The sequence below is a fragment of the Rhipicephalus sanguineus genome, chromosome 11 (genome assembly GCF_013339695.2).
Source record: "Rhipicephalus sanguineus isolate Rsan-2018 chromosome 11, BIME_Rsan_1.4, whole genome shotgun sequence".
NCBI classification, from domain to species: domain Eukaryota; kingdom Metazoa; phylum Arthropoda; class Arachnida; order Ixodida; family Ixodidae; genus Rhipicephalus; species Rhipicephalus sanguineus.
Window position 1 is genome coordinate 48,978,037 of NC_051186.1, and position 14,677 is coordinate 48,992,713.

At 46.1% G+C, this 14,677-nt stretch overlaps 1 protein-coding gene across 1 annotated transcript in view; it reads left to right on the forward strand.

Annotated features, from left to right (window-relative positions):
* Positions 1 to 12,398, forward strand: part of LOC119374712 (transcription factor ATOH8) — a 37,747-nt gene extending 25,349 nt beyond the window's left edge. Inside the window, exon 2 of the mRNA XM_037644893.2 lies at positions 8,492 to 12,398. Coding sequence (XP_037500821.1) covers positions 8,554 to 9,390 — 837 coding nt within the window. The 5' untranslated portion in view covers positions 8,492 to 8,553 and the 3' untranslated portion in view covers positions 9,391 to 12,398. The remainder of the gene's footprint in view (positions 1 to 8,491) is intronic.
* The last annotated feature ends 2,279 nt before the right edge of the window (positions 12,399 to 14,677 follow it).

Below are 14,677 nucleotides of genomic sequence, written 5' to 3' on the forward strand. Positions count from 1 at the left end.
TCCATCCATCCGTCCACCTTCTACTGACTAAGCGGTCGCTTCCGTCGTGCGTTTGCGCAAGCATCTCGCGGCCAGTAAAAACCGCCCGTTCCTAAAACTCTGCCACCATGTATACCTTACTCGTATTGTCCGTCGTATACCTCAGCTCAGGGCTCTGCGCGTACAGAGCAAACAGAGGAGGCCATCAAATCCCTCCCGTTTCCTGTCTTTTTTCTTTCATTGCTTCGTTCTGCACTCTCCGCTGTTCTCACCGAATGCACACCAACCATTACCTCAAGAAGGCTGCCTGCTACATGTGGGGAAATGTGCGCAAGGAACGCAACCGTATACGGCGCTAGGTTGTAAACACCTATAACGTTTGCTGGAAGTCTCGACTCTCAGTTCGTCTGGGTGACGAAGACTCGCAAGACTCGGGGGCCTGGTACAAATGCCTGGCAAGCGACTTTAAGGGCGTAGTGTAGACTTTACGCTCCTTTGAAACATCCCTCTTTTGGGAGGAGGGGGGTGGGGGTGGAGTCTTCACTTTCTTTTTTCTCTTGCGGACACTTCATATTCATGTGTTCCCAAGGCTTCTTCTTTCTGGTAAGTGGTTTGCATAGCAGGATGTTTGAACACGACTTTCCAGTCCCGTAGTTCTTCGGCGCACGTATGCGTGTAAGAAAAAAAAACCAACGGTTGCGTTTCGACGAGTACAATATGCTAGCTAAAGCGGAAACGAAAGGACTACAGACACAGTAAAGAAATTAAAACGAGTGAATGCGACCGTAAATGACGTGGCGTCTTGTTCAACGTGCCCTTTAAGTGGTTTCAAGGCATTGCGCACACGTTACGATCTGCGGCCTGACGCCGCGCAGCGCTACGGCGCCAGAGATAAAAAGTAATGAAAATAAATAAGCGAGGAAGACGATGGAATGTCCGTATTGACCGCGTTTGAGAGTGGCTTCTCTAGTAGACTTGTTAGCTCTGTCAAGGAGGCATGCTTTAAGGGCACGTGGTGTAACACCGCCTAGCAACAGCCGTGCGCTTTATCCTGACGTTTCTTGTACCCAAAGGCCCTTAACCGAAAATTAAACAGCGCATTTTCCTTTAACAAATACATAGTGATTTCCATTCTATAGCGAACCGTCAATCATTTAATTATACCTGTAATCATCAGGTATATTATTAAATATTGCTCTGCAGTGATCTAAATATTGGCGCTACGTGTGCCAAATTTGTTCTACTGTTGTCACTTACAACCTAATAATAAATGTAAGCTACGCCCGCAGCCCTCAAAGCTCCACGCAGAGAAAAATTTGCGTAGCTGCCCCAACCAATAGCATTTGCTTAATTCCATGACGTCAAGCACCTTAGGCGTATTTCCAGTCGGTGATTTTCTTACACAGTCATACGTTACTTAGTAAAACTTGCTCTTGGGCTAATTGGTGCATGCTTACTAAAATACAAAAAAGACGCGTACCATCAAAAGGAACGAATAAGACAGAACAGAAAAGGCTGTCACTCGCAACTAACTTTATTGTCAGAAGATCAGCGACATATATAACCGTGCCGACCAAATGCACGCACTTGGTCGGCACGGTTCGTCAAAACGCTCGTCAAACGCTCAGACGCTCGTCAAAATACACACGATAAGGAGAATGACAAGATCGAATTTAATCTAGAAAACATTGGAAGAAACTAAATTCGCCACCACGCAGAACACATGTGCCACTTACACACGCATCTCTCTTCTTTTTTATGTGCTGAAATTTTGCTTTTTACGTAAAGTTCCTGCTCCCTAACTCTGTCTAACCCCAACTCTGTCTTGAAGCCTTACTCGATGGTACGAGTCTTTTTTGTATTTCAGTAGTCATGTTTTTATCGCTGGTTTTCGGTCGAAAACTTACTTCCTGGCAAAATTTCAGCAAAGATTCAGATATCATTGCTCAGGGAACCCTAATATTTTTATCAGGGACGACGAACTTTTAAATATTAATATGCGTGGTGTTTGCATTAGCAGTAGAAAAGCGGAAACCACCTAGCGCGACTCCCTTGCACACATGAATGGCAGGCGCGCGCTTGTATTCATTCTTAGCTTGTAGCCGAGTATAAGATTAAGTTATATTTAAAGCAAAGTATGTAATTTTGGAAACCTTGTTGTCACCCAGCTACAATTAAGAAGGGATGGAAATAATGTGTCATTCTAAAAAATGTAAACGTTACCCAGTGCAACAGCATTTTCCAGCTCTTTCACGGAAGTACGGGTTCGATTCGATGGCAGAAACCTTGACTGCCAATCTATCACCGCGACGTATATGTGTCACGGATCACAGCTCCGTAAGAAGCAAGGAAAGATGACGCAAAAAAAAATTAAAGAAACCAACTCCGCAGGTGGTCCGAATTGGATTCAAAAGGAAAAACACAGGAACGAAATAGAGGGGGACATGTGTCTACACGACACCGTGTCGTGTCGGTAAGCAGGGGCGCGGCGGCAGGTTTGAGAACACATATCCGAAACGTCCTTCGCCAGATTGGTCACAGTCCGTCAGGCAGCTACATATGCTACGCACTACGCGAACGTCAATCGACTATCCGTGGTGTCGAGGTGTCAGCCGAGCTCAACGCATCTGATCTGATCTCGCGTTGCGAACGGCAGCCGTAGCCGAAGAACAAGCCGAAGTCGCTAAAATAATGCATGTACGTACTCCAGGTCGAGCAATACAGAAAAAAAAATGAAATCGAAGGCCAAACAAACAATAACAAAAGAAGGAGCTGCCAACTTCCGCGAATCGCTGGCGGGATACGATCGGCAGGTCTAACGACGACGCTGACAAAAAGAATTGTTGAAGAATGAAATCACAAATAACTGTAAGCTGTGACAATCTTGACAAGCAGAAGCTCTTGTTTCCTGTTCTTACTATATACACATGTCTTTGTTCTTTCAGTCCTTTAATTTGTTCTGCAAGGTTCGCGCTTGCTACTCGTCTCATCAACGCCCTCTTACTGATCGTATTGACATGGCGCTAACTAAGGCAGTTTCTTAGCTAGCCGTGACCACCTCCTTTCTTTTCTATCTCGCTTATTTTTTTTGAGCTCATGAGTGGCGCGCGCCTTAAAGGAGTCCTGACACAAAAGTTTTCGCCCCGCGTTTTTTTGCTGCAATGTGTTGCTGGGGGCCTGTTAGTCATAACACGGCACATCGTTTGCTGCAGCTCGCGACAGATAATTATTTACAAGATCCTCATTACCGACACAGCCTCAGTTTCGGTTTGACAGAGCTCCAAAAACGACAAGCCGCCGGGTGCAACTATCACCACCTAGCGAGTGAAACGCTCGGTCACGTGAGCACATAGAACAGTGACGCATTTCCGCGCGGTCTGTCGTCGCCGGGCTCATCGTCGTCTGATGGCGACGATTTTCTTGCGGCGGGGATGGAAGGAATTTTCGACGTGGCGAATCACTTCAGGTTTGACCCGCTGGCGAGGAGCGATTCGTCGGGAAGCGCGTCAAAACAGAAATAGCGGCTACGACGTCATCATAACTTGTACCGGCTGCAACGGTTTCGTAGGGGAAGTAGGGGGGTCACCTCGGGTCACCTCCGAGGATGTCAATGCAATAGGTGCGGCCTATAATGCTGGATCGCACTCGCGAACTTCAAAATTCATATGAAATACCTTCCAAGCTTTATTCGCTTTCGATATTTTGCAGATGGTACACGCACGTACACGGGAATCGATCCAGCAGGCTATCTCGGCCGCGAAATTTTGTGTCAGTACCCCTTTAAATTTCACAGGAACAGAAGGGTGGTCCCAGTAGTTCCTTTCTCGCAAAGATGCGAAAATCTCGTGTACGCAACAGGATTTTACGCCGACGGAACGCTAACGCATTTCTTAAGGATGGTCGTGAGGTGAATACAGGGCACATTCTTGCGAAACGAGTGGCGGGCTATGCGTAGTGCACATGCAATACGCAAAATTACTTCACTGAAAAATAATGCCGTGGTCCACCAATGTATAGAGAAAGTTCCATGGAAGGGAGTGCAAAAAATAACATTTAACACTAGTGTGTAAGGAATGTCCGAACGTTGCCTGCTATACACTGTGACGCCCTGAACGATTTTTTTTTTTTTGCGCATATCGCAACATCTAGCGTCGCTGTGTACAAAGTTTCACCCCCCCGGCAAACGAAACGACTTTGGTAGACGCTGTAAAAGCAGTCTCCTTTACGACGACATCTGGGAAAATTATGCATTCACCTGAAGAGCGCACGCCCATAATAAGAACGCCGGTCGGAAAAAGACAAAAACACTTTCGCGACGAGGGCGGAGTCACGATAAGCCGTACACAGGAAACACCTACAACGTCTGAGAGGAAACTGTTCAACGATCACAAGGCGAACGGATAAGAACAGGGGGACGGCTTACGTGACTAAACTTGTCTTGATGTTTTTCGGCAAACGCTAAAGCATGTCTCTTCTTGAGGCCAGGCGGGGAATTATAAATGAGCACGTCGCGCACTGACTGCATAAGACGAACGACGTGGATGGGAAGGGCTAACGAAAGAAAATATACGGGCCTTCCGTCCCACGTCTTCGAGGAGTTTGAAGAACTCCGCAGAAGTTGAAACATAAAGAGCAACAAAAAAAGCTGAAGTGCGGAGGAGGTCCAGGTATTAGGTATAGCACTGTGACTAGCTCTGGAGCATGCCTCACGCATGTAGAATGTTTTTGCACTAGAGCGAACACGCACTCTTCTGATGACGTCAAGCAGCGCTCGTCTTCAGCAACCATACAGAAATTAACATGAAATCGTTTCATGTACAGGTTGTTTATGCGCCGATATCAGATTGAAAGTGCGAAGGAAATGGAGAGGCATTGAAGTGGGTTACGTTTGGTTACTTCTTTGCACAACACGAAAAAACGGAATGCGTCCTACGTGCAGATCTAAATATCGTGTCTATAAAGCGTGGGTTCCAAATGAACACATGACAATGGGTTCGGTGTGACGTAATTAAGTGTTCTTGTGCGTCATCCGCCATTCTGGAAGAGAGGCTAGTGAAATAATATGTTACTATATTGCAATAATAGTATGGTATGTTAATATGCTATATTAATGTGTTACTATAGTGCTCAAAAATGTTATGCTGTATTACTCCACTTAAGAATAGCTGCCAGCGAATAACGAACTTGGTATATATGAATAGTATGGCTAATGTAAGGGTTTTACGTCCCACAACCACGATATCATTATGATTGACGCCGTAATGCAGAGCTCCGAAAACTTTGGCGATCTGATGTTCTTTAACGTGCACCTAAATCTGAGTACACGGGCCTCTAGCATTTCGCCACCATCCAAATGCGGCCACCCCGGCCAGCCGGGTTTGATCCCGCGACCTTCGGGTCAGCAGTCGAGCACAATAACCACTACGCCACCGTGGAGGGTGAATAGTCTGACTAAAGGCAAATATCTCTTACAAACGAAATTATTTGGAAGTTCGAACCGAACTTTGTCAGAAGATGAACGCGAATACGCGTTCTTGCCGCGGCTTCAGGACATACACACTATTCTTTCTTACAAAGGCAATTCGTTCGCGTGACTGCGACTACACGTACACGCGTGTGCAGCTTGGAACGGCGAATCTGCGATCTCGAATTTTGAGAATCAGAAAAAAAAAAGAGGCGACGCGTCTTGCCTGGAGAGACGTGGCGCCACCGATTGCGTCTACGAGGCGCCAGCCAGGCGGCCCGCGTAGGCAGACTCGAGCGGTGGCGCAGTCGACAGGACTCCGTGCCGTCGGGGTCACCCCCACGGTCTCGCCGTCTCGATACGTGGGCCGAAGCCTCTGTAATCGGTTCTGACAAAAGAAATACCGTGCAGTGGCGCGGAAGGTGGAGAATGTGGTGTCGCAAGGGTGTACGGCGCGCGAGAACCACCTTAGGAGTGCTTTAGCATCGTACACTCTAGGGAAAAAAATAGTCCTCTGACCGTTTTGTGAATCCTGACTTCCCATTTGTACGACTCTTTTTGTAGATCATCATATCTTTGTCAGAAAGACGTGGGACCCAGCAGAGTGTTAACGTGTCTGCTTAAGAACAGTCATATACGTGGCAAACCTAAAAGAGTAGCACAAACTCTTTTTTTAGAGTGTAAGGAAGTACTCTACACTCAAAATCTTTTCCAGCTTTCGGAGTTTATCTCTCACACCAATAATATTCGTCTCTGTCTTCAGTGCCCTTCATTTCAGCCAGGCTGCGTACCCGTTACATCTAGGTCACAATGACATGGTTGTTATCAGCGTAGCATGGCATCTTCACAGTAAAGTAGCAGGCAGGAAGTTTTCTAGAGAGGAAGAGCAAGAAAGACCGATGAAGGTCGATGTTCTAGTACATGTCCCAATGGTCTAAGCATTTTAGTGCGAAAAGTACCGCATGCACACATGACCATGGCCGGAAAATTTTCTGCGGTAGGCATATCGCACAATTGCCTCGAAGTGGTACGAAGGGAAAACCCGTGGTTTGGATTGTTTGTGCAGCGCTGTTAGGTAGCGTGTAGCCGAGAACAATTTGTGCCGGTAAGATACGATGATTCACGAACCACATTCAAAAGGCAACCCGAAGTGGACATGCATGCAAGGTAAAATTTTTTCCACCAGTATTAGAGGCTTAAAGGACTTGCGATAAATATCTGTCAAGCGATGTTAGAAGTCAGACACCTGCAGAAATCCGCTGTACGCGCAGCAATACGGTATCTCTTGTCACTGCGGACTACATAATTTCTTTTGGCCCCAATAAGCGTGCCACTGCACAAATATTTTGTTCGCTTACAGCGAGTCTGCAACTGATCCACTTCGTAGAATGTCTATGATATTCTCCAATCCTTACAGACTTACACATTTAGCGACTAACTTTTGCGCACTGTCTACAAACTGACAATGCATATAGAGCAGAGATATATCAATAAAAGTATATTTTTATAGATGCGTTGGTCTACAACGTGCACTTACACTGTGTATTGTGCACGGTCAAAGACTATATAACAAGCCAAACCAGCATATGGAAAGAAAACCTAAAGAATTTTCAAATTAAGTTTTAGGTGGGCAGTAAATGAGAACGTCCAATTTGTAAATTAGTGAACTAAAGGAGCAACATTTGTGAGTTGGAGTCAGCTTACACCAGAGCAGTAGCGTTCATGACGTTGCACCGTTTACGTGAGAAGGACGGTAACGGAGCATTGAGCCAGGTTTCCGACGAAGGCCGCTCGCTGACACAGCGGCGAGATGCAGAAGAAAGAAAAAGTCACGAAAAGAAGCCCTTGAGAGGGTGTGTGCCCTGAGGCGGGTCGGCCGAATACTTCATTCCCTGGAACCATTACGGGGCACGGTTTCGGTAAACAGCTCGGTGCGCTGCGGCGAGCTATCCTGTACTTCTAGAACGTCGAGGTTAGGGCGCTGCAAGACGTTACTGTTCATGCAATTACTACAGAGAAATAGAGTTGTAGGGAGGGAGCATTTTGATAAGACGAGCTTTGTAAGACTGCTGTTAACAAAGCTTTTAGACAAATCTGTGTTCTTAGAGAAAACGTGTGGGACTTGCATGGCGTAACTCTGCATTCCTACCACTTACCAGTAATTAATATTACGGCCTTCTCTCGGGCCGACAGTTTAGCTGACAGTACGTTGTTTCAATTTAGGCAGTGAATTCATAATAGAGTGAGTAAGCGCAACTTGACAAGGACGCACAAAGAAAAGACATGTACAGAGCGCTGCAGGGACATAGAGGTGTGCCCATGCCTATCTTCTTTGCATGTCATTGTCAAGTCACGCTTACTCACTCGGTGAATGCTAGCCAACTAGCCCGCCAACGTGTTTTAGCCAAGTGAATTCAAGTCACTTATTGACTAGGCGATCAAGTCGAGTCAGTGAAGGGGCTCCAGGAATGCGTAACCTGTTACACAACTTAGCACATCAAGTACTGATCACGTTTCCGAGGATGAAGTCAGGTGGTGACAAGCGATTCTTTTTGTAGACATTAAATGGACAAAGACAGACATTCTTTTTGGCTGATAGACGTTACTTTTTTGTACACGCACAGATTTTCGTTTGTGATTCCAGCATCTACGGAGTACCGTTCACAGCATGGTGGCATCATTGTCCGTTTGACAAGTGAATCTATTGTATATCTGTTGACCTGGCATGTTCACGCAATTGTAGTGATTATGTGCTTAAAGACTGCGTAAACAGGTAAACCGGTGACAGTAGTGATTGATAGCGTGAACTAATACCGTCATTCTGCTTTCAAAAATATCTGTCTTTAAAGATTTCTTTAGAGTTCATTCAAATCTTTTAGTAGTGATTTGCAATGTCCGCAAAATCGCTCAATCTACTGTGCCCTCTTAGATTAGGGCGACACTGTTAATATCACCAGTGGTCAGTAGCTTCGTAAATGCATCAGCGAATATTTCCATCTTATTTTCCACGAGACTCACGAACCGTTTCTCCTTTTTTGTCTGCTGCAGATTGGAAGAGCCGAGATCCAGACGAAGGAGAGGGGGCTGACTCTCAGAAGCCGACACCAGACATGGACGTAGACAGCGTCGCGCTCGAGTCCTTCCTCGAGCTCAATTTTCCGTCCGAACTCAACTTCGCAACACCGATCGAGTATCCATCCTTCAACACCACCAATGCCGTCCTGCAAACGACGGCACCGACAACGGCACAGCAGCCGACGGCGTCTTCCTTGCCGGGCAGCGTCTTGGCGTTCCAGATGACCCAGCCCGTTCAAACCATGGACGTTGTCGCTGGCACCGTCTCAAGCACCGTGGCTTCGGCCACGTCTTCGTCTCCACCAGTCGTCCAGTCCGCCACCGGTCGTCCCCAGCGGTCTTGTCGACTGAACCCGGACTACAACCTGAGGCCCCGGTCGGTCCAGATTCGCATCGAGACGGAACAGAGGCGCAAACAGCAGCAGCAACAGCCTCAGCAGCGAAGTCACAAGCGGGAGCCCAAGCCGAAGCAGAAGCCACCGCCGCTGTCCAAGTACAGGAGGAAAACGGCAAACGCTCGCGAGCGGTGCCGGATGCAGGAGATCAACCGGGCCTTCGAAGAGCTGAGGGCCGCCGTACCGGCATTGCCTCCGGACTGCGTGCCGGACAAGAACGGAGACAGCAGCAAGCTCACCAAGATCACCACGCTGAGGCTGGCGGTGAACTACATCGCCGCCCTGTCCCAGATGCTGAGGGAGGCCAACGAGTCCGAGGAGAATTCTTCCGAAGTCGACTCGGTGCAGAGCATTGACTCGCTCGAATCGAGTCTCGACTTCGGCGACGACCCGCTGCTGATGAGCACCGATCTCGTCGGCATGATCCTCGAGTCCGACGGCGAGAGCCTCCAGCTCAGCGACGCCCCGACGCCGTGAACTGGCCCGCGAGAAACGTGTGCTGGACGTGACTCCAAAGCCAGCGGTGATGTGTTGTGCATGCTTCCATGTCTACGGGACGTACGCGCAGTGACTATTGCTGATGTAAGATGGAGCAGCCCAAACCGAAGATGAGCCGAATTTTCCGAACTTCCCTTGGTGCTTTCAGAACGGGGCTACACTGCTGAATATCGTGTCGCGTCCTGAATCACACGCACGACTCGTCGATCCAGTTTCCGTTAGACGGAGCTCAAGGGAAGAAGGACATTGTGTCTGCTAAACCGTTCATTTTTCGCGGAGCAGGATCTCCAAGAAGATTGCTACGCTTTCGCGCATGTATCCCAACGAAATAACTTTTTTTGTTTTCTCAAGTGATAATCTGTGGGCGAGAATGTGCCAAGTACGGTGAATAAGCAATTCCATGAAGTACTGGTTTTGTTGTTCCACACGTCTGGCTCACGTATAGCAGTGCCTTAGGATACTGAGTCGAGAATCTCATCTCATTTTCAGATGCGAATAACAGTTAGCGCAACGTTTAGTTATAGGCGCACAAACGCTATGTCGAAAACTGTTTTGGAACTTGCTTGCTTGCCATGATAGACACGTTTGTTAGAACGCTACAATGCAGCTTCAATCTCGATGCTCACATTGAAGAGTGGATTCTTCAGCCGTGCCATAACGTAAGAGCTGGGGAAGCCACTGCCTGTGCCATGACCTATACTTTACAAGCGAGTCGCATATGTCCCCGCTCAACGGTGAACATGCAATCTAGTCCGTCCAAAAGGTACTTTGTTACGCCTTCTACGTCTGCTGACGTTGGATGTGGGAATGGACAGCGCTTGCAGATGTAAAGCTATGAATAGGATCGGGTTTCAGTGTAAGAACAGAAAGCCTCGTGGGGCAACTACAAATTCGCTTCCTCGTGTGCTTGCCATAATCGATGACTATCCGTAAATTTAGTACACCTGTGGGCGCGTAAATTGAGAGGATATGCCCTCACAACTGCCATGCTTGACAGAAACAAAAGCGTTGAAAAGAAATTTGTATCTATCATGACTACGTGAAAGTTGGCGAATGCAATTGGCTGGCCCAACCACACAAACTGTGTTCAAAATATTTGCCATTGCGTCATTGGGTTGCCATTCATTACGAATAGTTCTATTTTTTAAGCTGTGAATTGTCCCTGGCACTTTCATAGGAACCTGCTGCGAAGACATTGAAGGGAAAAAAGCCTGCTTTTGAAAAGGTTTTGTCGTCCCAAAAAATCTACATGTGTAATCCACTGGTACACTTATTATGCATATCACCACAAGTGTGTTTCATTTCTCTGCTATGACAAACACTCTAATCGGCAGCGTTTAGCGGAAACATAAACGTAGCTAACAATGCAGACAGAGTAGTGGCAAATAGTGACTTATGTGCAATCACGCTTTGATGCTAAGAACTTTTCCTGAGCGCTCAACAATCGTTATGTTTCGAGGAACTAAACGAATGCATACCGTATCGGACAGCGCTACAGTCATTCATGCATCTCCGTCCACGTTTTGCCAATAACATGATATTTTTGCTGAAAGCAACAGAGCCTATAGCTTCGATTTTGTATGAGATTCAATATGCATTCCAGCCTCAGTGGCTTCTATCTACCAGCGAAAGAGCATTGATGTACACGCGACGTATAGTTTGTGTTTTAGCGCAAGCTTTCGGTCACAAACAGGACGTATTCGTTGAAAACACGCTGGCCGTGGATTTCAAAGGGGCGTTCCTTCTTGAAGACAGGACGAAGAACTTTGCTGCGATGCTTTCTACAAAATGCCTCTCAGATCAGCTGATGTGTGAAGCCTGCACTTTTTTCTTTGTATTCCTGTTCTGTATTATAAGAATGAATGTATGAACCAGGCTGTGTGAGATTTTTTGTTTGTTTTATCATGGAAAGACGTGAAAGATAACATGAAGTATGTCGACAGTTTATCAGTTCAGTAATGCACCAACCCTTTGTGTTTCAACCCTTCACCGAGGGACCGTGACTTCCTGCTGTTGCTCATGTATGCAGAGACGATGACAATTCCTTCGGGAGCCCAGTATAATTTTGAACAACACTTGCACAAAAATACAAGGCTGATTTAATGTACATCACGAAGACTGTATAAGCAATCATGGGTATTTGTAGCCGCCTGCGCAGCAGCGCAGAGTAGGAGAGTATTATGTTAATTGATGTTTCTGATATAATTAAGCGTAACTGGCGAAACTAACACTAGGTATTTTCGAAGCAGTTGACTTGCCTAAATGGCTTTTTCTTGTTAACATGATACGAAGCTTGGCTGAAAGGAGTTTTATTCTTTTGCTTAAGATATTCGCAGCCGTCACGATGAATGCTTCGCACAGAAACGAAAAAAACTTCAGAGATACCGGTACATAAAAATAAGTTTCGAAATTATATATCCACGCATTTTCCTTGGACGCGAAATCAATTTATTATGGCTACCACTGGAGATATTTATGTGCAATACATTGAAATAAAGATAAAGTAGCCTTCAAATTGTTTGTTCGTATGATGGTTCGTTGTGTGACTGAATATGCATGTTAATGAATGTTCGAGACCCTCGTTAAAGACCGGGCCCAAAGCAATACGCAAGATAGCAGAAATGCTCAGCTTCAGAGTTATACCGGTGTGCTTCCAAAAGGTGTCAGTGTTGTGTATGTTTTGTGTAAAGAAATTTAGGCTATGTAAAGTGTGACACGTTGCGCCAATCTCGCGAATATGCCGGTGAATCTCTTCTTTTTCTTGTGCATCGTCATGTTTCTTGTTCGATGATCTTGAACAGCTCACTGTTTTTCGTGCAAATGTGTTATTCTCGTTAAGTACAGCTGAAAGAAACGACCCAACCGTGTTCTCGTTGGAACCTTGTTCATATTTTTTTCGAAATTGAGAAACATGTTTCTCTCTTTCAATATTATATCTATATTTTTTTTGGAAATGACAGAACAATAAAGAATGTTTATATAAATGACGTTGCGCTGCGTGCTCTCATTTATTGCCAACTCACGTTGTTTGCTACAATCTGAGTTTTTCTTTCATATTCCCTTCACAAATCTTCCTTACATGTTACGCAAAGATTGATTTCGCTGTCATTAGAATGGTCCACTTTCTCTACTTGGCCGCTAATTATAGCTGTCATATGATTATCAACAACACTGTGGACAATAACAAGGCAATGACTTCTTAGCGTGTCTGTGAACCAGAAGGATCCTTTAGAAACTATCTGTCGTACTCCTCGAGACGCACAATCCTCTCAGACTGCAAACGCGACATCATTTTCTTTAAAGTATAACGACTGCTGCAAGCAATTGATTGCTCAAGATAACCGCATCATGTAGCTACGAGTATGGCTGTGAGATGTAATGTTGGCTCTGATGTGAGTGTTCGCTTCAAAATTACGCCGCTATGTCACGAAATGAAGGCGCTGGAACCGAAATTATGTACAATACTTAGCCCTAAATTTTTGCGTTTCAGTCCTTCAGTACTGTACACTCCGCCTATACACACACAGTCTACTACAAAGTCAGCTCTTAACAGGCGAGCCCGATTCCAGACTGGTATCAGTGACAAATATCGTCATCCGACGAGCGTGTGCAGGAGTTCTTGAAGTGGACATTGACGTAAGTTCCTCCAATCGACAGTTGTCCGATATATATCCTCGTCCTAAAGAACAGACCTTTTGAAGACGGGGGCGAGAGGAAGGAGGAACACACACAAACGCTAACTTTTCTCCCTCTTTTTGTCCCTCTATTCTTAAGTGTCCCACCCAAAAGTCCAGCCCTCACAGTTACTACAGCACTATTTGTCTAGAAATGCATGCCGAAGCCTGTGGTCTTCAGTAACCTTAGCAGTTCTTTCCTCGCCTTTATCCGTGATGATTTCTGAGGTCAACATTCTAAAATGGTTGCTGCCGACATCGGTCTGTGGTCAAGGCCAGCTTGAACAGTTGCGAGTGATTATCCTTGCACATTGTAGCGAGGGCAGTCTCAGAAAATGTGTTGCAATGTCTCCTCGCTACCGCATTTGTCACAAACACGGTTATCAGCCATTCCGATGCGAAATAAAAACGACTTCGTGAAAGCCACTCGGAGCCATAGCCGGTAAAGCAGAATGGCATATCTTCGGTGGAGTCCAGTTGCCATGCGAAAACGAAGTAAACTGTTCGGGCGGTGGGGCAAGTTGGTTTGTTTCGTTGTATGCCAAGTCTCATTAGCGTACCAGGACAAATGATTCTATATGAAGGTGAAGGCCGAGGAAAAGTGCTGCTCATCAATAGGTGAGATGCGAATATCCGTCATGAAATTGGGACTCACAATATCTAGAAACAAGTTCGCCTAAAAGTAGTATTGCTGAGAACACTGCAGGTTATGCTAAATCTTTCGGAACGCCCACTCAGCTTCAATGGTAAAATAGCACAGCGATGAAATAGAAGCTACGGTATGAATCAAACTTGAAAAATGACACAAAAACGTGAAAATAAGAAAAAAAACACATGCAGAAAACCGAGACAGTGACACAGAGGTGCCTGTGTCATTGTCTAACTCGGCCGAAGACATTCGTCCCTGGCCGCAGTTTGTCATAGGGCCGGCTAAGTGCTACTGTGTAGATAGAGTGCGCGTTTCGAAGAGGACGTCATAGCGTGTAGAGGAGTCTTTTGGCCGACAGACAAGAAGACATTTGGTTGTTTTTTTATTGGGCAATGTATACCGAATAACTTAGGTCTGCAAAGAGAGCACTTACAGGACATGTCACTCAAAAGGTAAAAGAAGAGAGACAGAAAGAGAGAAAACAACCAGTCAGTAACTCGATGTCGGCGACATCCACTCTTGAAGCATACGCTTGCTGCAGGAGCAGCGCACCCATTCGCTTAGCAAGCCGGCGAGATGTATCAGGCCAACATCTCCCGCATATCATTACAGTTTTTTATATCTCTGTACCCATTCGTAAAGGGACCTTTCTCTAAGCCTTTGACGGCGGTAGGCGGAAAGACCACGCCAGTACAAGACGAGGAAACAAGGCATAATAGACTCGCTCCCATTTGTACGTTGTCACAAGTTCGCCAAAAAGTAGGCGAAAGACGTTGAAGATACACCACGATGATAGTGAGTCGTCGGGAGGACAGAAAGATCCGAGCGCCGGCGTCGCGATTGCGAGTCTGCATTCGAATGTCTGATGAATGTATGCGCAGGCACATACATCAAGGTGGTTCCCTTTTCGTGTATCGGTGAACGCAGAGGACAACCCCCTCTT